This window comes from Meriones unguiculatus, chromosome 15 (genome assembly GCF_030254825.1).
Source record: "Meriones unguiculatus strain TT.TT164.6M chromosome 15, Bangor_MerUng_6.1, whole genome shotgun sequence".
In the NCBI taxonomy this organism is placed as follows: domain Eukaryota; kingdom Metazoa; phylum Chordata; class Mammalia; order Rodentia; family Muridae; genus Meriones; species Meriones unguiculatus.
This window is the reverse complement of record NC_083362.1, coordinates 5,155,190-5,181,871: the sequence shown is the minus strand read 5'-3', so window position 1 is coordinate 5,181,871 and position 26,682 is coordinate 5,155,190. Positions and strand designations below refer to the sequence as shown.

Here is a 26,682-nt window from a genome sequence, read left to right as displayed (position 1 = left end):
CTTAGGCAAAACAGGCCCAGGCCCAGGCCAGTCCTGTCTGCACTCCAGGGCAGAGGTCTTCTAGTATAATGCATGCTCCTCCACTTTTTCCTTCTCTGTGCCTGATACTGACAAGAACTTTGTTTTCTCAGATGACAGAAAAAGTCTCAGATGTAATAATTTACCTTGCGTAGTAATGATTGATTCTAGTTTCCATGCCTGGGGCTGTAATAATCCCTCTCACTCCACGTAATAATCCCTCTCACTCCACACTTTCCTAAAAGCCTCATCAGCTCTACACAGGACAGTAAGAACAGTCCTGCTGTAAGTACAACATTAGCTCTGTAAAGTCAGGATGTTTGAAACCCGTAGCAAGCAGGGGTGTACATGATGATCACAGGAGAGAATTCAACAGCTCCTGGACTCAGACCTGAGATGCTGTTTAGCTGGATCAGAGACCATGTTCACAAACAAACTGAGAATAAGCCCTGTGCAAACTGTCTGTCTGATAAAAGGGTTAATAGTCAAAACATATAAGGAGCTCCCTAAAACTCAGCAGGCAAAGATATTAATCTGAAGAAGGCAAATGGCCAAGGGGTTTGGGAGGAGGTCTTTAGTGAATTCATGTCAGGAAAATGCAAACCCCAACCACACTTAAAGAACATCTCCCAGCGCCTAAGAAACCTAAGAATAAAGAACAGGCCATGCTAAGGAGGGAGAGAAGAGAGCATCTTTGTCTGGTGCTGCTGGGCATGTAAACTGAGACAATGCTACAGAATAGAGTGTTCTTTGGAAAATTATAAATGGAACTATTATAGACACAACCCTGCTTCTCTGAAAGGGAACTGAAGATACCTGAATCCCATGTTCGCGGATGCTCCTTACCATCCAAGCTCTAGAAAGAACCCATGAATATGTCAGCATAGAAAGAGATGCAACACAGATATGCACCAAAGTAATACTATATAGCCTTAAGCCAAGAAAGCCAGGGTTTTCCCAAGATCATGAATGGACCTGATATGATGCTCACTGAAATAAGCCAGTCAAAGAAGGAGAAACAGAGTATGCAATGATGACAAGAAGATAGGATAAGGGGGATGAGAAAGCACCCCAAAAAACCCGCAACAAAACAATTATTAGATATATAAAATGAAAATGTTGTAGCAATACATTTTAAGGGATAGAATACACAGCTAGCAATACGGTATTGCGCATTTAAGGCTGGCCTTAAATGTGTTCTAGGTGTTCCTTTAAAATGTTTTAAATTATGTTTATTATTAATGTCAGAGGATGTATGCATGCCATGGTGTACATGTAGAGGTTAAAGGTCAACTCTGTGCAATCTACTCTTTCCTTCAAGCCTTTGGGCTTCAGCGATTAAATTCTGGCCCCAAAGCTTGCTTCTTACCTTCACCTACTGAGCCATCTTGCGAGACCTACATGTTCTTATTACATAAAAATAGTGTTGCAAAGACAGGGTGGGGGCCAGGCCTTGCAAATGATGAAGAAGAAGTTGTGGCGGTGGTTGTCCAAGCATGTGCTTATCTCTAAACTCACTGGACTGTGTGTACTATACATAGACCACATGTTATATGCCTCCTATATCATATTAAAACATGTCATGTGGGCTGAGGAGATGGCTTAGCATGGCAAGCATGAGGACGTGCGTTCGCTCCCAGAACCTACCAACAAGCCTGAACATGGATGCGCACACCTATAACACCAGTGTTGAATGTGCTGTGCGAGCATGAGGAGCTTCCTTCACCTCCCCAGAACTCACCAACAAGAATGCAGACAGCTGCATGCTCTCAGCGTGGAGAGGGGCAGAGACAGAGAATTGCTAAGGCTCGCTGGCAACAAACTTAGACCCACAGTCAGTGAAAGACCCTGTCTCAAGAGCTTAAGGAGGAGAAGAAAGTGATGGAGGAAGACATCTTACAGCATGCCCTGGCCTCTGCGTGCACTTACGCTTGTACATACACTAAATAAAATAAAATAGGATACATGGGCTATAACTCAGTGCTCAAGCGCTCACCTATTGCGTACAAGGCCTACTCAGAAGGGTTAAGTAGATGAAACATAACGATGTGTCCACCCTGTAACAGAACAAAGAAAACTCTCATCTCTGAATGAAAAAAAAAAAAAAAAGGAGTAGACTTGAGGCCTGGATCTCTTTCACGCTGAGAAGAGGCGGGTGATGAAGAGGAAAGCTGTGGTGAACACAAACTCTCTGATATCTGAGGACATGGTGCTCTCTCCCCTAACAGAGGTGATGCTCTGGCTGTGGCTGTCTAATCTTTGAAGACATGTCCTCTTACACAGTACAGTCAGAAAAACTTAACTCAGGCTAAAGACACAGTGTTAGTGCGTTCCATTTGCTCAGAGCCAAATAGACCTCAAAGCACTGATATCCACCTAATCACTCATCTTCCTTACTCAAGTATGTCCAATTAGTCACCCTGGAAAAGAAACCCAGAGGAATAATTTTAAGAGAATAAAACACTTGGACAATATGGGCAATTCAGCAGTAAGCAAATATTAATCAAAGTGAGTCTCCCTCTGATAACCTTGCAGTGGTCCTATGGCAGGACTCATAAAATCTTTTATGATAAGAAAAAATATTGCTGAGCATTAATCTTAAAAATTCTGTTCTATTATGGGGAACAGTTCATCCCAAACAAAATTAATTAGTGAAGACAATCAGAATAATACCAAACCGAGCACAAAGAGTCAATGCCGTGTATTTAAATTACAAATCAGATTGGAAGGCTGCACACTTTGATTGTTGTGTACTGTGATTACAGGAACGAGGGGCTTGAGAGCAGGTTAAAGCAAAATCAACAAAGTTTTTAGAGGACTATGAGGACAGGTCATTGGAGCACAGCTTTGGGAAGCTGCAAGGACGATTTGATCAGAGTGACATAAACACACTTACATAATTGTTATCCATTCTACTTTTTTTCTCTTTTTAAGTATCCTGCATAGATGTAAAATTCTTATGAATTGCTACAATAATCTTATATGCTAATGTACAAAAATAGCACTGTTTTCAAACAACAGGAAGAGGCAGATAGGAAAGTGAGTATCAGGCATATGCTGCTATGTGCAGTCTCCGAGGATAATGTCGCACCAGGGGAAAATATACAAAAGCGCTGTGAAGTCCCCCAACTCTTACCAGAATTCCTGCACAAATTATGTTCACCTAACAGATGGGAGTGTTCGTTGTAAGCCAATTGTTTATAAACACACATTTTTAAGCAGAGAAAGTTTCCCGGCTCATTATAGGAAGGTATGATAAAACTGTGGGACCATATGCTGCTCAGGCACAGGCAGCACTTGCTCCTGCTCCGGACAACACTGAGCCTGTGTGTGAATACACCACACCAAGGTGGGGCCTGCTACATCAACACTGCACTCTCCAGGACAACAGAACAGCAGCTCTCACCAATGCCACGGATGAGAGGGCCATGTCTTCTGGGGACAGCACCACAGCCACAGATGCTACTGTAAACATCCATTAGAGCCACCCAAGGCTTTCTCTAGAAAGCATCTTTAGATCCATTCCACAGCGAACGCCTAGATAGAGCAGGACGAAAAAATGACACTGAGTCCGCTCAGGATCTGAACCTCCTCCACTCTTTTGCACACTACTCTAAGAGCATGTCTCACAGAAGAAAAAAAGAGCATACTGGTTGTTGTGAGGCTACCTCCCAAACACAGAGACCTCACACGGTCCAATTAGCCCTGCTGCTGGGGGCTGGTGCTGCATAAGAACGGGCCTAAGAACTGACTGGTGAGAAACATGGCAGCGGCTGGACATGACCGATGGGAAGTGACAGTTGTGGTGCAACATGGGGATGCTGGATTGTGGTGGTGATGGGACCTGAAGTGATGCGCACAGCAATGGTTGGATATGGAAATGGTGGGAAATGCCATGAAGAGACATGGCAGAAGCAGGGACACAGAAGTGGTGAGAACACACAGTTGTGGTGGGACATGCATGGCTGCAGAGGAGTGTGGCAGTGGCGAGACACAGTGGGAGGAGATGGCGGCACCTGGACAGGTGGAGTAAAGACAGTATTTAATGGCAACTGGAGTGGCAGCTCCTAAGTCCTTTAGAGGACTAGCTTATGGCATGACGATGGCTCCAGGGGAGTTACCTCACTTGACTCTGTGTAGCGTCCAGTGGCCCCACAATTCTAAAGACACCCACTATCTGTGCAAAAAACAAGCCACAAGAGACGGTAATGACAGTTTGTTTCCGAGACTCAATTCTGCTCAGAATCTACTCCAAATACAACCAAAACAACTGGAGGGAAGAGTAAAACAAAACAATGACCATGGCTTACTGCTCAATTGCCTATGACCATTCATTGATAAAGAGTAAAGAAAAATGGGGCAGAAAAATACCTAGGATGAATTAGGCTGCTATATGAAAATTTTCTGGAAAAGAACAATTGATTAAATCTGACTTATTTTATAAGTTACTGCTTGGTAGCCCTTCCCAACAGAAAGCTACTAAGGAGCTAGCACATGCATCAGGATAAGAATACCACACCCCCAGAACAAGGTAGAGCTACATATCTCTTTACAGTCAGGAATTATCCAAGTGTTTCTGGGTGGGGATGTAGCTCAGTACACGGAGGGCCTGCCTAGCGGGCACAAAGTCATGTGTTTGATCCCTAGCACCACACAGGGTACCACACACCCATAATACCTACACTTGGTGTAAGCAGGAAGACCAGAGGTTCAAGCCATCTGTGGATACATAGGAGATCCCAGTGAGCCTGGGCACTACTGCTAATAATGATGGTGATAAAATGCAGATTTGGGGCTGGGGATGTAGCTTAGTGATTTACTGTTTACCTAGCAGGTATGAGGCCCTCGTACAATTTAAAAAGAGAATAGAATGAGAAGGTGAACTAAGTGGGGTGGGGTTATTTCTAAGTGGTAGGACGGCCCCTTAGTATCCATATTACACAGAACCACACACAAAAAATCCACTAGCTACAAAAATAATTTTATGCTAGTGAGACACCTATTTTGCATGAATAAGTACCAGTTTTTAAGCTTTAATGTTCGTAGGCTTTTATGACTTGAACAAAAGCTCATTCTTATTTGCACAGTTAAAAAGAGGGGGGCTAGGGAAATACACACTAAAAGCCACGTGCAGGCTCACAGCATCACCTCATCGTGGGAAGGTTAGATGATAATTATGTTTTCAATTTTATTTTTATAAATTTCCTGTATTAAATTTTAAAAAAACAATAATCCAAAATGGAATGAGTCTATCTGGAGCTGACTGTTTCCTCCAGCAAAATAATGATGAAAAAAAAAATCTACGGTGGAATTTGATAAAAGAACAGATAGACAATTTTGAAGGCGGTGCCCAACTGACAGGTCATACACGCTGGGCAAGGTGAAGGTTATGTCCTTAGAAGCGTTAAGTCATCAGCATGAAGTTAAAAGCACAGACTGGGAAAGACTGTGTCATCCACCAGGAATGCTGTATTTGCAAAAGTTATCATATACATGTATGTGTGTATATATACCTCTACATATTATATTTAATATCTTGTTTATTTAAAGTGATTTTAAATAAAGAGGAAAAATAAGCAGGTGCCTGTGGGCTCCATGTACTGAGCAGGCAGTAGCTGTGTTAGGGTTCAGATCTGTACATACAAAGCTTCCAGAGACCAATGAGGTGGCTGGCTCCCACCAGCTTCTCCCTGATGGCTACCATGTTTGACTCTGTTTACCCTTCATGCTAACACTACAAAGCCAGTCCAAAGTTCAACAGTCGCTGTTGAGATATTCCCAAGTCTCTCCAGGACTCTGTGGGTTTCACCAACATAAGCAATGTTTTAGAGACTGTTCATTCTTTCTTTCTTCATCTAATCAGGGGCAGAAAGGTGACAATCTCCATTTCATGAAGCTCGGGCATGTGACTGAAATCAGTCTGTCGGATCTAGCATTATTAGGATTAAACACTCTAACGCCAGTAAGAATTGAATGTCAGAAAACCTTTGGGAAAGAGGACATTGATTTTTTTTTTATGGATAAAAATCTTTTATTCCATCTTTGATTACTTAATTCTTTATGATGTGGAATTCTCTGTAGACATAAAAAATGTGGACCATTACACCAAGAATTAAAGTATGAAGACAAATATTCTCTGCACAGTTAAAAATATCCACACCAAGCCACAACGATAAAAAGGAAGCTAAACCATGAGCATTGTATCAAGCATCAGAAGATCAGGAACACAGCTAAAAGCTTCTTGTGTCTCATTTGGAAGTTCTTGTCAACAGTGAATCACATTAGGTCAGGTTGCTCTTCTGGCTAAGGCTTTTCACTTATTTTCTACAATGATCCTAAGACAGAGGGCCCAAGAGAGACTAATTATCTACATCCAAATCATCTCCAATAAGGACTTTAAGAAGCCACATGCCAATTCTGTTTAAGAAATTCTGCAGGAACAATCCTATCTACCCTGACTACAGAGCAAAGAAAATACCATCAAACTGAAGCCAGAAACCAATAGGAACAGCTCACAGCTTTGTGGGATCCACACAAAGAATGGCCACACCTCATGAATATTAAAGATCTAAGTCACATACCCTAAACCGGAGTTATGCTGTTCAAGCCTGGGAGGTCAACATGGGTCGCGTTTACTTGGAGTAAGATGACAATTGCCCCTATCCACTGTTAAATTCCCAAGTTTATTATCCCCATCCTTCTAGACCAAACAATAGTTAGCTTGATGCCTCAGAAATGAGGAGTCCATATTTCAGTGACAGGATTCACAAACACAAGTTTATGATAAAGAAGAAAGTTGAAGGCATATCCAAAGTTTTATACCCAATTCACAACCATTTATATATCGAGGACTAGAGACCAATTAAGTGATGCAGTGTGAAACTACATTAGATTATATTTTACCTAAAACTTACAACTCTCAAGGGTTGAGAGTTGAGAGCCCAAATAAAATCTGCTCATGAAAGTGAGTCAGTTCACAGAGCAGGACCACTGGACTGTAAACCCTTAGAGGAGAGTTATCATGAACTATTTGGGGTGATGGGCGAGTCAGTCTTTTGCAGGAAGATGCAGATGAGGGTCACATTCAGTTTAGATAGTTGATGAAAAAAAAACAAAAAACAAAAACAAAACAAAACAAACCTAACTTGATTCCTCTTAGAAGGAAATGCCCAGACACACCCTTTACTTGGCAACTAACAGACTGAGAAATAATGAATTAAAAACAATATGTACATGGATAGGATACCTACTCCTGTGTAAACACAGGAAGCCACTGCCTGTCACCTGGGTGATCCTGTACCTGGCGTCGGGTTCAAACCAATGTGCTGATGGCTGCCCACTGTGCTAAAGCTCAAAGGCGCTTATGCAGTTTTCAGAACACTTTCTCCATACATCCCTTCACATCTCATGTTCCCATTTCTTTCCCCATTCTCCTCTTTCTAGCTTAGTGAAGAAACATCACCTGGGTTCTCTCTTTTCCATGCCTTAGCTTGGAAGTTCTGCAAAGGCAGAAGCTACGGGTAATTACATGACTTGCCTTGTTTGTGGCCCATCTCTTAGGGATCACCTTCCTTTACCTTTCTAATACCTGGTGTCTTTTTTTTCCCCTCCTCTTCCATTTAATTATTTATATAATGACTTTATATCCTGGTCCAAGCGCCCCCTCCTTTCCTCCAAGTTATACCCTCATACCCTCTTCTCCCCATGTCCCCCTCTCCTTCTTCTCATGGGTCTTTAAGACAATTCTACTGGGTTTAATTTTTTTGTCATGCAAGTGTACAGAGTTGATCCTGTAAAGACAATTCTATTGAGTTTAATTTTTTTCTTTTTTTCAAGCAAGTTTGCAGAGTTGAGCCTGTACCTCGAGCTTAGCCCAGTGTAACTAACAGGGTTAGAGAGACCCAGGGTGAGAGAAATCTTTGTCACAGGGCATTGCTGCAGTTCTTTCCTCTTGAAACACATTTGACATCTGATGTTGATAAAGATAGCTGTTGTGGGTAAGGGTACTCTGGGGAGTCTCCAGTAGTCTCAGAGAGCCAAGTAGAGACCCTTAAAGTCCTAGCACAAAGTTGTGCCTTCTTTAGTGGGCAAGTCCAGATACCAGAAAGTAACTTCTGCTTTGGGAAGTGATAAATGAGAGCTGGGTCGTGGGTATTAGGAGAATGCACACGGAAATAACTCTTACAAGAGAATTATCAGAGCCACATGATTCTAAGCATCAAGGCTACTTCTCCATGACCTTTTAGCCATCCAAATTGATGGGACAGCCAAACAACAGAGTCGCTAACATTCAGGAAACAGAGGTGCCACACTACAGCCTTTCAGGAAGACTACAAATAGGCATTGGTGCAAGAGGAATATTTGGCCCTGTGGTGGTTTATTCTTATCGTTGTCTAGAGAAGACCTAGAGCTATGTAGGAGAGGCGCCTCTGGGCAAGCCAGGGAGGGCTCATCTAGATTGGATTGGCTTCCGGGCACAGTTAGAGGGGTGCTCCAGATTGGCTTAACTGAGATAGGAAGACCTACCCTGAGTGAGGGCGACACCACTCCAGGAGACAGCAAGCACCAGCATTTGCATCTCTGCTTTTGAAGGCAAATACAGCACGAGCAGCTGCCTCCCACTCCTGCCACCATGGCCCCCCCTTCCATGTCAGACTGCAACCTCACCCTGGGAGCCAAAAAAAGGAACTTCCTTAGGCTGCTTTTGCCCCTTGTTTCAATTACAGCAACGGGAGAAGGGGCTAAAGTGACTGTTAAGCTTTTAAAAGGCAGAGGTCTCTGGAAGGAATGGCTTAGGAATGAAGAGAGACACCTGAGGAGCAGTGAATAGCTTGGCTGATGGGAAAGAGGCCCATCAGTTCCGCAGGAAGAAACCACGTGTTGATAGGCAGGATGGTGGGGAAAACCATGGGCATTATTAGAGAGCTCTCGCCTCAGACAAGTACTCAGCAATGCCCTGGCGAGAGTGACTCAACTGTGAGGTCATTGACATGCCCTGAAACTAGTGAGATGAGACACCAGCAGATCAAGTCTACTTGTAAATCCTGAGGGCACTAAGGACTCTAGGAGTATAGACTCCTCCTCAGAGCTACTTCAGTGTTTGCCACAGTCTGGCACTGGCCGCTGTTAGAAGCCAAGGCCATCCTCAGAATGGCACTACCTAATGGACAAAATGTTATTGGCATTTTTCATTAATTCATCTCCATGCTGGACATGGTGGCATGCAGCTTTAATCCCAGCACTCAGAAGGCAGAGACAGGTGGATCTCTGTGAGTACGAGGTCAGCCTGGTCCTGGTGAGTACAGGACAGCCACAGCTACACACAGAAAGACCCTGTCTCAAAAAAAAAAAAGAAGCCAAACAAACAAACAAACAAACAAAATCTCCATTTGGGGACATACCTTGGTGGTAGAGGGTTTCTCTGCCCTCTACAAGACCCTGAGTGGATCAGCAGCACCGCGAGCAGTGCTGCACTGATGATAGTAAAAGGCCTATTGCCTGTGTTACATTCATGAAATAACTGATGCTCGCTTTCCTGGAGCAGCGGCCTCCCTACGTTTCTCACCGAGCCATTCAGTGCACTCTTCTTCAAGTAGGTTTTATTCATCTCTTATAAAAGTTATCCCCAGGAATGTAATAATTTTATTGATATGGTGAAGTTTCCTTGTCTTTTTATAAAACAAGGAGAAAATAGCTCTTCCCTTAACCATTCCTGTTTTTACTGGAATAAAAAAGATAATAAGCATCCATCAAGTTTCTATTGTTATTGTGGCACAGAAATGAACCATGGAGGCATGTCTCTTAAGAAAATGACGGAATTTTTAGACCGCCCAATTATTCCAACTGTTATAATAGGCATACTGCGCAGGCATTAAGAAATTCTTCACACATGGGTATGCATACAGACTCACTTGGAAAATAAATATTATAGACTTTTTCCACAGCGTCGACCAGAACTTACAGATGTTTCCTGCAAAAACTGTTTGCAAACCCACCTCAGACACCTGTGCAAACTTAGCTTAATTACATAACTGCTCCTGATATGTCCACATCCTAAAAGGCGGCACAAGTATGGATACGAACCTGAACATTTAAAATTCAGCCAAAAGCACAGCATCCTGTAATGCAAGAGGCAGAGAAAATACTACTTTTAGCCAATGCTAGGAAGGGTGAGATTAATTATTATCTCTTTACAATGTTAGCATTTTCCTGGATGACCCCAAGGGAGGTAAAAATCAGTGCTCAATCTCAGGCAGGGCAGCTAACATTCCCATCATTGTTTTCCAATTTGAGACTTACAAAGGTCTTGTGAAGGTTAACACATGATAGCTGAAGGTGTTCTGGGGAAGAAGTAGATGAAAAGAGTAATTTGGAAAAATAGTATGCGATTTTTTTAAGCAGCTTTTACATCTGGACAAATTGATGACAAAATACAATGGATTCTTGATAACTTGTCTCCGAGTCTGAAGACCTCTGTGAACAGAATGTAATTCGCCGCTCCTACGGCAAGCCGTGGCTGCTTCGGAACACGTGCCTCCTCATTGTGCACAGCAGCAGCAAGGCGGCTGCCTTATTTTAAGGGTCCATGTATGAAGAGACGCTCCCTTGGTCTTGCTTCAATACAACCAGTACTGTTTTGTATTGTTGCAGATTATCAGCACATATTTCAAGCCAATAGGTAAATTTTGCTACTGGAAAGGGCAATGAAGGATGAAATAAAATCTAAACAATACACCTTTCCACATACGTTTAGGTTAACAGTGTATTTAAGAAGATGCATGTATCAAAATGGCCTGGGGTACATGTAGGCTTTAGGAGTGAGAAGGTGGGGAAATGGCTCAGCTGGTATGCTTCTTGTAGGCTTGAGGACCTGAGTTTGATCTTCAGAAATCATGTCAATGAGATTAGCAGTGGTGCATGGAGAGGGGGAGACAGGCACGACACTAGGGCTTGCTGGCCATCCTGCCTCACCTAGGTGGCAAACTCTGGGTCCCAGTGAGAGACCTTGGCACAGAGTGGGGAAAGGAAAGAAAAAGATGGAAAGTGTCTTGGGAGAATAGCTGAGGCTGTCCACACACAGGCATACACGCACACTTGCATAGGCGTGCACACACACATGGACACACACACATGCACACACTGCTACACAACTGTTTCAAACAGGGTGCCCATGATGGTGTAATGCTCATCTCACTCAGATTCCGTGTCACTCCTTTTTTCCTCCCCCACCCCTCGAAGTGAAGACCCACAGAAAGACTATGAAGCAGTGCTCCTCAACCATCCTGATGCTGTGACCCTCTAATACAGTTCCTGGTGTTGCGATGACTCTCAAGCATGAAATTATTTCATTACTGTTCCATAATTTTGTTACTGTTATGAAGCTAATATAAACATCTGAAAGCAACCCTGAGGGGGTCGCGACCTGTGGGCTGAAAACCACCGCTCTAAAGGGTGCTGTGCATCTTCTGTGAGGAGGGAGGGGACATGGAAAGGCAGGCATCATGGTGCCTAGATGGGCAGCTTCATTTCAGAGAACATATTAAGACACTGAAGATCGGGGAAAGAAATTCCTTTCTAGGTAGCCATAGCAGGTACTCAGCTTTGAAGGCCTCCTGCTGTAGACCACTTACCTCCCTGATCTTCTCCCCAAAAGGACCAATCCTTTAGGAACCCGCTGCTTAGTTCCTGGGACACACAAAATGTATCATCTGGTTTTGGTGAGCATCCCTGGCTTGGGATTTATTATATCATTTTACAGATGAGAAGACTAGATCAAAAGTTAACTTCCTCCAATGACACTGAGGAAGCTAGATAGATAGGAACCTGAAGTCACCGGATCTTAAGGGGTGTGTGTGTGTGTGTGTATGTCTGTGTGTGTGTGTGTGTGTGTGTGTGTGTTTGAGCTTATCACTCATTCACAGTTCTTGTTTGTAAGTTTGCTTTTACACTAAAAACCCATAACTCCACAAAATAACTAACTGAGGAATACTGCCAGTAATTACTGAAAGATTAAATGTGTGTCAGGAAATGTGAGGTTTTACACAGTAGAGTCGCTCAATGCTTACAACACTGATGGTTCATATTAACTGTCAACTTAACAAGGGTCTGGAATCCCCCAGGAATACACCTCTAACTATGTCTGGGAGGGAGAATCTGGGAGAGCTCATTACGGTGAGAAGACCCACGCTGAACGTGGGCAGCACCATTCCCTGGGCTGACGTCCCCTGCTGAATAAAAAGAAGGAAGCGAGCAGAGCATCAGCATTCAGCTTTCTCTACTTCCTCCTTGAGAACACACATCTGCTACCATGGCTTCACCTCCAAGATGGGCTGTGCTCTCAAACTGTGAGCCCAGGTAAGCCCTCCTTTCCCTTTAGTTGCTTTTACTGAGTATTTCGACCCCAGAAATTTGGAAAATAATCAACACAGCCAGCTTTTTTATAAATCGTTCCAGCAGGGCACACAGTCAACCTGCCCAAGTTCAGGGCATCACACAGGAAGAAGAGCTGGATTCCGCCCTACAACTGTCTGCCTTGAGTGTGGTCTGGATTACTATGACAAATTGAGCCCCACAAAGTAGGTAACTAGGGAGGGGCCTTTTAGAAAAGGTTGGAAGTCACACACATTAAAGGGCAGGCTTGTAGCAGAAATAAGTATAGGCTCATAAGAAAGAGGGGAGCCAGATATACAGAGAGGATGGGGTTTTTTGAGGAGGAACTGTGCAGCTGTTCCCTGGCTTGCTCTGCAGACTGATGCAGCCAGCCTCGAATGGGCTACCATGACTAGAAAGTAGGGATGTTATAGGAAAGCTTACAACCACAGACATGGAATTGGGACACTCTTAGTAACACACACACACACACACACACACACACACACACACACACGCACAGGGAGAGCAAGGGTGTGAGAAAGAGAGAGGGGAGCAATAAAGGGAGAAAGGGAAATATTCAGCAGCTAGCCAACTGAGGTAAGCTGAACATGGGCTATGGATCGCATTCTGCAACCTCTGGGGGCAAGGTGAGCTAGCCATTTGTTAGGCTGCTGCTCTGTATAACCAATTCCTTCTTCCCTCACAAAAGCACCACATGTTTTGATGACATTGGGGCCCTGTGAACTCTGTAGCACCACAGGTGCCATCATGAAATGGTGACAACTGAAGCCAAGCCTCGGGGGCTCCTGGGTGCCCTTAGGAAGAACTTGAGATACATAGGAAGGAATTCATCATCCCCAAGAGAAGAAGCAAACAAGCCCTGGTATTTATGTACAAAAGGAGAACAGACAATAATCTACCCAATTAAAGGACAACAACAACATCACCAGAGCTAGTGAGCATCTCTCAGTAATGATCTTACATGCTCACCAATAAAAGAGAGGCAGACTAGCTGACTGCATTAAAAAATTAGGTTCAGGGGCAGAGAGGATGCCTCAGGAGTTAAGAGCACTTGCTACTCTTGTATAGGAGATGAATCAGAGCACCCATGGCGGCTCACAACCATCCTAATTGCAGTTCCAAGAGACTCCACTCTCTTTTCTGACCTCTCAGGCACAAGGCCCACATGTGGGAAACACAAACATGCAGGCAAGGCATTCACACACATAAAATAAATATATAATTTAAAAAAAAATAGATCTATGGGCAGGAGAAATGGCTTAGCCCTCAGAAATGGTACAGGCTCCTCTTCCAGAGGACATGGTTGGATTGCCAGCACCCACGTGGTGGCCATACCTGTCTGTAACTCCAGTTCCAGGGTATCTGATGCCCTCTTCTGCTTTCCACAAGTACCAGGCAGACATGCGGTACACAAACATACATGGGACAAAACACTGATACATACAGAATAAAAATTAAAGTGAAAAAAGTTTTAAATTCAAACAAATTTTCTCTTGTTACCAAGAAACACAACTATTGGTAAGGATAACCACAGACTAACCAACCAGGACAATGGCAATCTATCAAACTAACGGAAGACAAAAGCAAGACAGCATGGCTATTCTAGTACCTGAGTTGGTTGACTGCAAGCCAAAGCACATAAAGGCCTAGCGAGGAGGCTCCGTGCAGCCCAGGCTTGATTTCTAGCACCCCAGTCAAAAGCTGACCATAGTTGCATGCAAGTGCCTAGAACAACAGTGCTGTTGGGTAAATGGACACAGGAGGCTTGCTGGGGTTTTCTGGCTGGCAGCCTACCAAGAAGTTTACCGGGGACCCTCTTTAAGGGAATATGGCGCAGAGTGATAGTGTAGGAAAGTAGGTATCTTTCTCTGGCTTCCACGTAAATACATATAGGCACATGCACCTACACACGTGGAAACACATATACCACATATACAGTTATACGCACAGTCACATATACATTCATATATACATAAAGAAAGGTACTACATATTAATAAGGGGCACAATTCATCAAGAAGATACAACATTTGTAACTATATTCATACCAAACCTCAGGGCTCCTGAATTCATAAAACAAATACTAATGGGCAGAAAAGGTCAGAAATATCCTCATGCAAGAGCAATTGGTGATTTCAGTAACCTATTCTCATTTTTAGATAGGTCATCCAGACAAAGATCAGCAAAGAAGCCTCATAGTTAAATTACACCATAGGTCAAAAATATTTAACAGAAGTATACAGAATATTCCATTCAACAGAAACAGAATATATTTTCTTCTCAGCAATCATAATCTCTAAGGCCTTCCCAGCCCAAATCAAGACTTAACAAATACAAAACAACTGAATTTTTAAAGCTTATCATAGTGTAATAGATTAAAGGTAGAAATCAGTACAGCAACAGAAACTACAGAAATGGATGGAAACTGAGCAATACACCCTTGAATGGCCAGAAGATCACTGACAAAATAAGGAAATTAAAAGTCCCAACACATCAGATGAAGACGTCAGTACAGTTTACCAGAGCCTTTGGGTACTGCTAAGGTAGTTCTAAGAAGAAAGCTTTCGCCATGAGTCTTCACATTTTTTTTTTTTAATGATGATTTCTAAATAACCTAATGATGTACCTCAAGGTCTTAGAAAATCAGAAGCAAGTTAAGCACAAAAGCAGATGAGGGCAGGAATGACAGAGAGAGCAAGCTAAAGATCAATATATAGAATCAATCAGAGTTGGTTCTTCAAAAACACAAACAAGACTAACAACCCCCTAGGTTAACTAACAAAAAGAAAGAGACAGAAGACCATGATACTAAAACTAGAGAAGAGGGGAGGTTATGTCAGACACCAAAGAAGTTTAGATAATTATTAGGAAATACTTGGACCACTTATATTCCAAATTAAAAGTCTTGGAAAATCTAAAAGAAATGGAGAAATTTTTAAGCACATATGATCTTCAAATTAAGTCAAGAGAATATAAATAAGTAAAACAGATTCATAAAAAAATCAACAAAACTGGACCAGTATTAAAATGTTTCCCAGAAAAGGGAAAGGACTCACTACCAAATTCTAAGCTAAGTGAGTGATCCTCAAACTGTTCCATGGCATAGCAAGGGGGAAAAAAAAACAGTACCAATGAAATTGTTCAATGAAGGGACACTGCACTAAACACACACACAAACACACACACACACACACACTCATGCATGCATGCCATTGACCAACTTCCCACATGAACACATATGCAAAAGTTCTCAAGAAAATTCTTGCATACCAAATTCAAGAGCACATTAATAGGAAACACCATCACCAAGTTCGTTTCCCTCCGATATGCAAATGAGCAGACTTAAGTACAAAGCTACAGAAAGGCACTTGACAAAAGTGCAACACCCATTTTCGATAAAAGCCCTGAAGAAATGAGAAAGAAGGAATATACCTCACCACAATAAAGTCTACATATGACAAACCTGAAACATAAAATGGGAGAAAAACTAAAAGTGCTCCCTCCTAAGTTGGGGATGAGGCACTTTATTAACGCAGTATTTAAGGCTTAGCTCAAGCCCTAAGCCAAGGCAAAGAGGAACAGTGATACAAATCAAGAAACCAAGAAACCAAATTATTCCTTCTTCCAGTTGACTAGATTAAAGATCATAAGACTTGAAAAGACTATCAGAAAACTTCCAGAAGTCCGTACACCTCTGGCCAAGTAGAAGGATAAAAGATCAACATACAAAACCTAGTAGGTTTTCTATATATCAATAGGAAACTTGCCAAAAACAAAAACAAATGAAAAACAGGTAGACTACCAAAAATCTATTTATAATAGATTATTAAAAATATATCAGTAAATCTAAGCTAGGAAGTGAAAGATCTCTACAATGGGAACTTAAAACATTGAAGACAAAAAGTGAAGATGACATTGGAAATCAGAAAGATCTTTCCTGTTCATGGATGGGAAGGATCAGTATTGTGAAGATGGCTACATCACAGAAAAAAAGCTACAGAGTCAGCCTAATCCCCATCAAAGTCCCAATGAGTTCTTCACAGATCTAGGAGAGAAAAAGTTCTATGCACAAACAACTTAAGTATACAAAGCAATCTGTGCAACTACCATGCCCAACCTCAAGTGATACTGAAGTGCCACCATAATAACGATGACATGGTTCTGCACAGAGCAGATTCACATATCAATGGAACACAGGAGCCAGGACCCTTCCAGCTATGGAAACTTCACTTTTGACAAAGGTGTGAAAATCATACATTAGAAAATCAACAGCACGGAGCTGGGGAAACTGGGAGAGTGAAAGTAAGAGCCACATCTCTCACTGTGTACACACAGAAAAAAAATCAATTTAAAATGGACCAAAGACCTTTATACAAGACCAAAAGTCTGACATTGCTAGTGAAATTATACGAAAATATGGCAAGGTATTGGCGCCACCACGGACTTTGGGAACAACACCCAATAGCACAGGAAATAATTCCTGGAGTTGGCATGAGGGATTACATGTAACTAAGAAGCTTGTGAACAGTAAAGGAAACTTTCACCTGCCTGAAGAGACAGTCTACAGAATGGGAAAAGGTTCTTAGCCAACTATAGCACACAGGGAATTAATATCAAGGCATATAAAAATGCAAACATTGAACATTAAAAAGCACCCAATCAATAAGTAGATAAGTGAACTGACCAGACAGTTCTCAAAAGAAGACATCAAATGGCCAATAAATGTTTGAAAAAGTGTTCATCATCCTTCGCCTTTAGGGAAATGCAAATAAAAGCATCAATGGGATTCTACCTCACCCCAGTCAGAAAGGGCATCATCAAGAAAGAGTGAAGGAAAAAGACACAACCCAACAACCAATTTTAGTGAGGATGTATGGAAAGAGGAAAATGTAATGCTGCTCGGGGGAATGTAAACTTATGCAACACTATTGAAAGCCAGTCTCAGGCATCCTCAAGAAGCTAAAATTAGATCAAGTGCAGGACCCAGGCAGACTACTCTTAATTTATACTGGAACACCTCCCAGTCAACATCCTGCAGAGATGCCTGCACATCCATGCTTACCGCTGTACTACTCACGGGAGCCACAAGACTGAACCAAGTGAGATGCTGCCAGCAGATGAATGGCTAACAGGAACAAGGCACATATACTCAATGGAACGTTTGCAAACATACAGAATACAGGAATATTTGACATTTGCACAAAACAGATGGACCTCGAAATCATTGAGTTGGGCAAAATAAGCTAGGCTCAGAAAGACAAGTATGTATTTTTCTCTCACATGTAAAAACTTGGGTTTAAAGGTGTGTGTGCCTATGTGTTCATATAGGTCACAGAGCTAGGAAGGGGATCACTGGAGGGGAGGAAAGCTACTTAAAAGCACAAGACAGACCTTTGTGGGCACAATGGGAACCAGACAAACAGACAAGAGGGCAGTGGGGGAAGAAGACAGAACAATGCACAACGACATGTATGTATGAAAATGAACTCCACTTAATCTAAAATATTTTTCATATTCTTTTTTAAACACAAAGACCGGAGGCTGAAAGAGAGAGGCAGGGCTGCTTCTTCAGCACAGCTACAGCTTAAGCCTGCTTGGTCTCTAACTCTGCCCTCCTGACACTGGGTGTGGGGTTCACCAAGTTCCTAGCACCCCTCACTGGTGTGATGGACAGTGCATAGTAGGCTCTCCTTATTCACTGGGTTTCTGGCTGAGTAATGAGGCTCTCCTCACACCCACTCTACCATGACAGCCCCTTCCCCAGCCAAATTCGAAAGGGCAGCTAGAAAAGATTTTAAGAGCACGACTCCTAAAAGCTCCTAACCTACACACTCACAGGAAGTGCTTGGGCCTGTTAGATACAAACAATACTTGTAGCTGTGGTTGTCACTAAAATCAGCAAGTTTATCCCATTAGAGTTTCGCGTGGATTCCTGACTGTGGGCTTGCCGTCACAAGCCTAATGACAGACTCCAAGGCGAACACGCCCTCGAGAATAACAAGCTCCATCTAAGCACACACGAAGATCTAGCCCTTCTCCCTCAGTGCACTGGGACTTGTTCCAGCACTGCCAGCCTTTTGTCATCGTGTCCAGCAAGGCAAGGACTACAATGCACAACCCCAAGATCTCATTTTCAAGCCATCAATTACTTATACTCGCTGCTGTAGGTGGTGAGCTCCCTGTCGTTGTGTGTCCACTTGAATTCCAGGGGCCAGCTCCCTTCAGCCAGGCAGGTGAGCACCAGGCGGTTCCCCTCCAGGTGGATCTGCGGCAGGCCAGGCTCCGTTTTGAAATATGGAGCAACGTCATCTGAGATATTCAAAAAGACAGAGAGAACAGAGAAAGCTTAATGAAGCCAAGATGAAAATAACCCAGTCCAATCAATAAATCGACATAAACAATAAATCAATTACATGAACAGATCTAATTTTCAACAGCAGAGATGAAGCCTAGGCAGCCCAATTCAGTAGGAAATAATTCCCCATACTCCAGGAAAAAGCAACAGCTTAGGAGATACTTGTAAATACCAAAAGGTCCAGAGCGTATCAGACATGTTCATATAAGTCCTTCCTATCTAGAACACCAGTCTATTAAAGGGACACACCACAACATTCTTGATCATGGAAGACACCGATTTCATCATTTTTATTTTTATATATTATTATTTTATTTCATGTTTTCGAGACAGGGTTTCATTGTGTAACAGCCCTGGCTGACCTGAAATGCACTTTGTAGACCAGACTTGCGTGGAACTCAGAGATCTGCCTGCCTCTGCCTCCCCAGTGCTAGGATTAAAGGTGTCCCAGCCTCATTGTTCATACTTTACGTTTTTGTTTATTTTATTATTTTGTGTATATGTGTAGTATCCGCGCATGTGTACTTGTGTTCCCCTGTGTGAAGGCACACATGTGTGACAGTGCATGAGGCAGATATGGGATCTCTTCCTTGATCATTCTTGGTAGATGTCAGATATCTTCCTCAGTGGCTCTCCATCTTATTCACTGAGGTGTGGTCTCTTCTGTGAACCCAGAGTTCAGTAGCTCTGCTACTCTAATACCCAGATTTCCCTGGAGACCTGTTTCCACCTGCTATGTGCTGGGATTGAAGGCCAGGTGCCTAGCATTCATGCAGGGACTGAGGATCTGGACTCCCATTCTCACATCTGTGTGGCAAATACTTTATCCACTGAACCATTTCCCTATCCCTTAGCCACTGGTTTTTAATGGGAAATCTGTTTTCAAAGTAAAAAATCAAGTTTATAAAAGACATATTTCTTCATATAACCTTCAGATTCTTTTTTAAAGAAGGAATTATAATAAACACAGTAAAGGCAGGACTCACAGTCTAGTTTTTATTTCACACACACACACACACACACACACACACACATTCTGTTTTAGTGTGCTATTAGATAGGTAGCCTGTGGTATATCATGCAATGGAATACTACACAGCACTAAAAATGAAGCAACTGTTTCCCGTAGAGGAATATGAGTGAACCTCACAGATAAAAATGCTGAGTGAATGAAACCAGATGGATTAAAGCACATATGTCCGTTCAAATATTTGTAAAAGTATTAAAAACAGGCAAAAAGCACTCCATCTGTGAGAGGTCAGCTTAGGGGTTATCTATGAAGATGCTGGAGTGACTGGAAAAGCTGTGGAGAAGCAGACCAAAGTCTATGGCACATGCTCCCTTTGTAACAACTCAGAGTATTAGACACATAACTATATATTCGTTTCATTCACAGCATTTCTATCAGAATTTGAAATTAAAGTATCTATGGACTACAACCTATATTTTCTCCTGTCTTACACTGTCAAATCTACAATGATGCAGAACAAAGTAAGTATTAAATAAAATACATTAAATAACAGTGACAGCAGATAGTACATTTTGGTGGAAAAGATGGAAAGAAATGGTAAGGCAAGTTCAGCGATAGACCATGGGAGTGAGGGAGAAGAGGGTATATAGAAGGATTAATGGTTGTATGGCCTGCATGATTTTCAATAATCATGCAGAATGAAATGGAGATATAGCTCAGCAATGGTGTGTCTGTCTGTAGAGCGCCACCAGGGACATAATTCAGTGGGAGAGCACCTGCCTGGAATCCCCCAGTGAGGGGCTGGGGTGTGGCTCAGTGGCAGAGTTCTTTCCTCACATGCACCAGTTCTGTCTGTCCCTGGCACCACAATAAACAAACAAGCAAATGTGCATTGATCCTGTGGGACAGACCCTGCACTCAGCATTGGGAATAGGAAAAGAATAAGATATCGTCACTTTCTCTTCAGTGAATCTGATCTGGATCTCATGCAGGAATATAAACAGCCAACTGTAAGGTGCTGTAATGAAATGTGTCACTCAATGTCAGCAGGAGCTGCTAATCCAGGTCCTGTTGGGAGAATCCCACATGCTTTTGCTCTGAGCTGCTTTTCAAGTGCATCCTCGGGTTCTGATTGTCAACTGTGTGTCCAATTTCCCTTTCTGCTATGTACTTCAGACCAAATCATCCACTCCTATGACCCAAACAGTGTAATAAAGCTGAATTGCAATAGATATAACTCTGATGCCTTGGGGTTCACTGAGCCGCAGGCTTTATTAATGGCCTGCCATTTGCTCTCTCTTTAACAATAGAAAAAGAAATGCCACTTCATAGGGTTCCAGTGTCCTACACGCAAGCCTCATAAAAAATACATCTTTTTGAGAGAAAAAAGCTTTAAGATACAAGCTCGAGAATGTGAATTTGTGACTATACCTGACAGAGAATCATCAATTTAACATACTATACGATGGTTTGGAATTTAAATGATACTACAGTTGCATTCTTCATAGAATTCACAGGTAAGTACACACACCTCTACTTTGTGAACAAATTACTATGCTGGGGACTGAGATCAGGTAGGAGAATCCTTCATAAGGAATAGCTTTATACAGTTGGCAAGCAAATATCTCAAAGTATCTTGTGATCTAAACGGCTATAGAATGGTAGTTAGCCCAGAGGCTGGCCATTTATTACAGCAAGAGGAGAAAGCACACATCCTCAAGGCCCTAGAATTTTAAGTGTCTAAATTAAATTATCACCACAAATATTTTAGCATAGCCAGCATGGAGATTTAGTTATCCCTCTAATAGTCTTTCCCACAGAAAAGCATGTAGTTGAACTTGAGATTACCTAAGAGGACACAAAGGTAGCGAAGCACAGACACTTTGGAAACAGAATCGGTATATATAACATGCCCACCCCATCACTGTCTCAGAGTACTGTGGCCCCGTAGCCATGACAACTAATTGAAGAGACTAAGACAGAGGTAGCTGGGTCTATGGTAATACTATTGAGCTACTGCCTCTCACAAGTAGAAGGTAGAGGAGTGTCAAGGACCTCATCTGGGACTGTAGCTGTCCTTTCTGACTGCTCCCCACAGAGGCAAGGACTCATAGGAGATGTCAGAGAATGTTGGACTGAAACTACACACAAAGAGGAGACATAGGGGCAGCTTCCATGAGTTATCATCTGTGATGGGGTGGGGTATTACTGTGATGTGGCTTTTTTTTTTTAGGTTACCCATGCTCTAAAAGCCCAATAAACTTGCTGTGAAAAGCAAACTTTGACATATCATTAGTGGCTAGTTGTCTTAGTTAGGGTTTTATTGCTGTGAAGAGACACCATGACCAGGGCAAGTCTTATAAAACAAACAAACAAACATTTAATTGGGGCTGGGTTACAGTTTGGAGGTTTAGTCCATTATTGTCATGGTGAGAAGTAAGGCTGCATGCAGGCAGACAGGATGCTGGAGATGGAGCCGAGAGTTCAACATCTTGATCCACAGGCAGCAGAAGTGTATGCCACAGTAGGCCTAGCTTGAACATATGAGAACTTCACAGTGACACACTTCTTCCAACAAAGCTACACCCACTCTAACAAGGCCATACCTCCTAGTAGAGCTACTCCCTATGGGCCAAGCATTCAAACACACATGGTGAACAATACCTACTCAAACCACCACACCTATCTATGGTGAATACACATTTGCTCCTCTCCTCAGGAGAAGCTAGCGGAACAGATGGATCTCTATGCAGGGGCACACAGATCTCCACAAAAGAATGTGATCTTGTTGTAGTTTACATGGGCAAGGAAAAAAATGCCTGCAAAGACACACCAGGAAAAGAAAATGAGTGAGTTACCTAAGAGGAGCTCCTGAGACTCTGATCTGGGGAAACTGCCAACAGTCTGTTCACTGCTCTTTAGGGGGAAAGAAACACCCCAAACTGTAGCTGCTAGACCCTCCCTCTCCCCACCAGAAAATGTGCTGAGTGTGCGAGTGCTTCTGTATGTCAGCAGTGAACTTGCTAAGCCCCTGGAATGAATAACCATGAAAAAGCATGAAATTTCCATTTTCACATACTTTTAAATTGAACGTAAATCATTTATGAAACAGGGAGTCTCATTTGTCTGGATAACACAGATTTAAGGCCCATTCAAAGGAAAGGACCAGACTTAATGTTCTCTCAAATCAACATCATAATTTTATGACGTCCAAATCACTTCCCCAAATGGACTCTTAAGGTTTTTAGATAAATGTGAATGGATTTAACTTCACCTGTCCAATGCAAAGATAGTCTTCTTATGTGGAAAGGGACTATGACCCATATGACAGAGTAGAAACAGTTGCCATCGGGAGGAGACAGGTACAGGAAGTCAAGGCTGAGCCTTGTCTTGTGGCTCAGTTTCTGGCACACAAGCAGGGCATCTTCCTGGGTGTTTTCATTATGTACTCCACTACGGAAAATGTAGAAGCTATCAGAAACCTTTGAGGGAGAGTGGATAGGAAGTGACCACTGTGCACCAGGATCGTCAAGTGAGAACCCAGCACCAGCTTCCTTATCATTTGGTTTTATTTATCATCCTGTGTATGTGGGCTGTGTGTGGGTGTGCATGTGCCAAAGCAGTCAGGATGGGAACTCTGTGGCATCAGTTCTCTCCTTGCAGCTTTACATGGCAAAAACAGGTACTCAGGCTTGTAAGGCATACCCGCTGAGCCATCTCATGAGCCCTCTGTCTTATTGTAGGTGAGGGTCAGATTCTCGCTGATTACCCTAGACTGGCTGGCCAGTGAGTTCCGGGGACCCTTCTGTCTCCCCTCTTCTCAGCCATAGGATGACAGGTGCACCACCGTGCCCAGCTTTCACATGGATGCTGGGGACCCTAGTCCGGTCTTTACGCTTACACAGGGAGCACTTCACACTGAGTCATCCCCTGGCCCGCTCCTCTGTTTTAAAGAGATAATTAATGAAGAATGACAGTCAGTTTCCACTTAGCAAAGAAAGCAACCAAACCACAAACAAGGGGAGTCCTAGGTGGGCAAATCCTGTGTGTTCTGGAAATGTGAGTTCAAGTTTATGAAGTGCCTGTAATCAACTCCATCAATCAGTGGCGTCTGTCAGGGGGACCCTGATTGTGGCATGAATGGGCAATCAGACAAAGCAGGACCTTTCCTTACCAAATTCCACTTCTGCCACAGCAAAATCCCACAAGGCAAACCCTTCGATTTAAACTACTAATCTTCCTTTCAAAACTCCCTTTATATCAAATCCAAACATTTTCATGCCCCAAGCTTATGAATTTACCACTCATAAAAATTTTTACTTTTTTTTCCCACATTCCAGGGAGAAACAAAAGCACAGGGCCTAATCTATCACGTGTGAAGTAGGCTGGCAAGCATGGGGAGAGGATCCCGGTGTGCTCGGTGCAGCCATTCCCAGCTCTGCTGCCAGCATTCATTATGTACACACAAGGAGGTCAGGGGTTTAATCTCACCAAATAACATGCTTTCCTCACAACAGGAATATTCATCTTTTAAAAGGAAACAATTATGCATTTCAAACATGTTCCCGAGGTGAAATCTAAACATATCACTAAGTAATTCTGTACTGTGGTCAAGTCCACAGTTATGCGAGGTCACTGTGTATGCTGAAAGAGTACCCTAATGTTTGAGGGGAAAGATCCTCTATACGCCTGAGGATGAAGAATTCAAATTGCCCTTTCTGTGACCATCACACACAAGCCTTTGTGGGTAGAAGTAGCCCAGGAGGGGGCTACCTGGCAGTTGAGTGCCAGGGACAAGAGAGGTGATGGGGTGACTAGAATCAGATGTATTATATGCATACAATTAACCTAAACAGAAAAAAATCTTTTAGAACAGAAGCGGTCCTACATCATAGCTAATCCTAGGGCATCAAGCTCTTAGATAGTTAGAAATACTTATAAATATTTTGGGGGAATAGACACGCAAATGCGCTTGCCTCTGAGAGATATTGCTCAGATCTGGGAAGTCAATCATCCAACTTCTGCCAATGTCAGTTGATTTATTCCCACTACCACTTGACAAACGGAGACTCAGAAGTTCTAAGGCAAAAGGTGGCTTCCACTGAATGCACAAACACAAGCATCATCAAAAGAAACTATCCAAACTGGGCACGGGCTACACATAATCCCATCACTAAGGAAGCCGGGGCAGGAGGATCATGACTGTAAGGCCAGCCTGGACCACACAGCAAGATCATGTCTTAAAATACAAATAAAAACCCCAAATAAAACACAACACACTAAAGCAATGTATTTTGATGACTACAAAATGGAAGAATAAAGTATACTTCTCAAGTTGCTGTCTGACTAGAGTTTCCAGTGGGATGCAACTACCAGTTGAGGCTGGCCCTGCACAACCTCTGTTATCACCCTGGAGTGTTTCTAAGCACCACGGCCCTGGCGGCCATCCCAGCTCCGCAGATCCTTGCACAGAGGCAGAGACCAAAGTCCTGGCTGCTCACTATTGTTCCAGTTACAAGGTTACAAACACTTTCACTCTCAAGCATGACGGACTATCCTGGCTGCTAGAAGCTGGGGATGAAGCTGGCTGCAATCCAGTGCACTCACAGCCTAGAAAAACGAGGCTTGCAAACAAGCCAAAAGCATCCCAGGGGAGACAGCTGAGGTCTGAAGTTGGTGCTGAGCTCAGCAGGGATCACAGCTGAGGGCCTCCCCAGGCCAAGGCCTTGACATCCCAGGCAGGCCAGGACCTGGAGGGGTACAGACACCAGAGAACCAACAGGCTCAGTCTGTTGATGGGTCTATGGCAATGCTTACTACTTACTTAGCTGTATGATGGCTTTCAATGGCTCTTAAAGGCTTTTCAAAGAACTTTCCTCTGTATCACCCTTAGTGATAAATAAGAATTTTGTGTCTAGAGTGTTAGGAGAGGCTGCTTCTCTGTCTCTCTGTCTCTGTCTCTCTCCCCCTCTCTCCCTCTCTGTGTGGCAATAGTTTTTGCATGTGGAACCTGTGCATACACATATAGAAGCCAGAGATTAATTTCTGATATCTTCCTCCATCAGTCATCACCTAATTGTTTTCAACCAAGGTCTCTCATGGAACCTGGGGCTCACTAATTATGCTTGACTGGCTCTCCAGCAAGACCCCAGGATCCATCTATCTTGACCTCCACTCATGTGATGGCAGAGGTCCATACTAGGTGCCATCTAACTTTTGGGAGCAGTTTCTCTCAGTGGACCAGGAGCTCAGATCCCACCTGGCTGGCCAGCATCAGCCCAAAGATCCCCAGGTCTCTGCCTACTCAGTGTTGGGATTACAGGCACGTGACCCCACACCTGGCCCTTTAGATTAGGTTCCCAGCTGGGAATCCAGTCACAAGCTCTCTTGATTGCATGGTGATCACTTTCCTGACTGATCTATCTCTTCAGCTCCCAACAAATGAGAAATTTTCAGACAAGTGCTTCTAGATTCCAACTAAAAAACACATCGGAGCCGACTTGCTGGATCCTTGTCCCTGGCTCATCTGTGACATGAGAGGACTCTTAGAGGGACCTTATGACACCTCTGGGGAGATCCAGGAGTGGCCTAGTAGGGGGAAGCAGTGACTGCCATGCATGATTTGGAATAAAGTCTGGGGACATAGGCACCAATGATCCAGAGAAAATTGCAAGACCAAATAACAGTCAGACTAGACCATCCATCCTTCTCCCCAGACTCTATTCCTCCTCTGGTCTCTCAGGGGCATAATCAGAATGGACAGACTGCAGGTCGCCGTTTGTATTGCAGGCTGAGAACAGAGGTCCCAGAGAGAGCGCTGCAAACACAAGGACCCGGATTCCACACTCATGTCCCACTTCTGAAAGCCATATAAAAATGTAACTCTCCATAGCTGCTAAAAACAGAACCAGGTTTAGCCCCAGCCAGCCTGGCTCCAGAGTCGGCATA

At 43.1% G+C, this 26,682-nt stretch overlaps 1 protein-coding gene across 1 annotated transcript in view; it reads right to left on the bottom strand.

The window, feature by feature from the left end:
• The window catches only part of Sdk1 (sidekick cell adhesion molecule 1), an 898,365-nt gene that overhangs the window by 545,661 nt on the left and 326,022 nt on the right, over positions 1 to 26,682 (bottom strand). Inside the window, exon 2 of the mRNA XM_060368045.1 lies at positions 18,560 to 18,719. Within this exon, the coding sequence (XP_060224028.1) occupies positions 18,560 to 18,719 (160 nt within the window). The remainder of the gene's footprint in view (positions 1 to 18,559; positions 18,720 to 26,682) is intronic.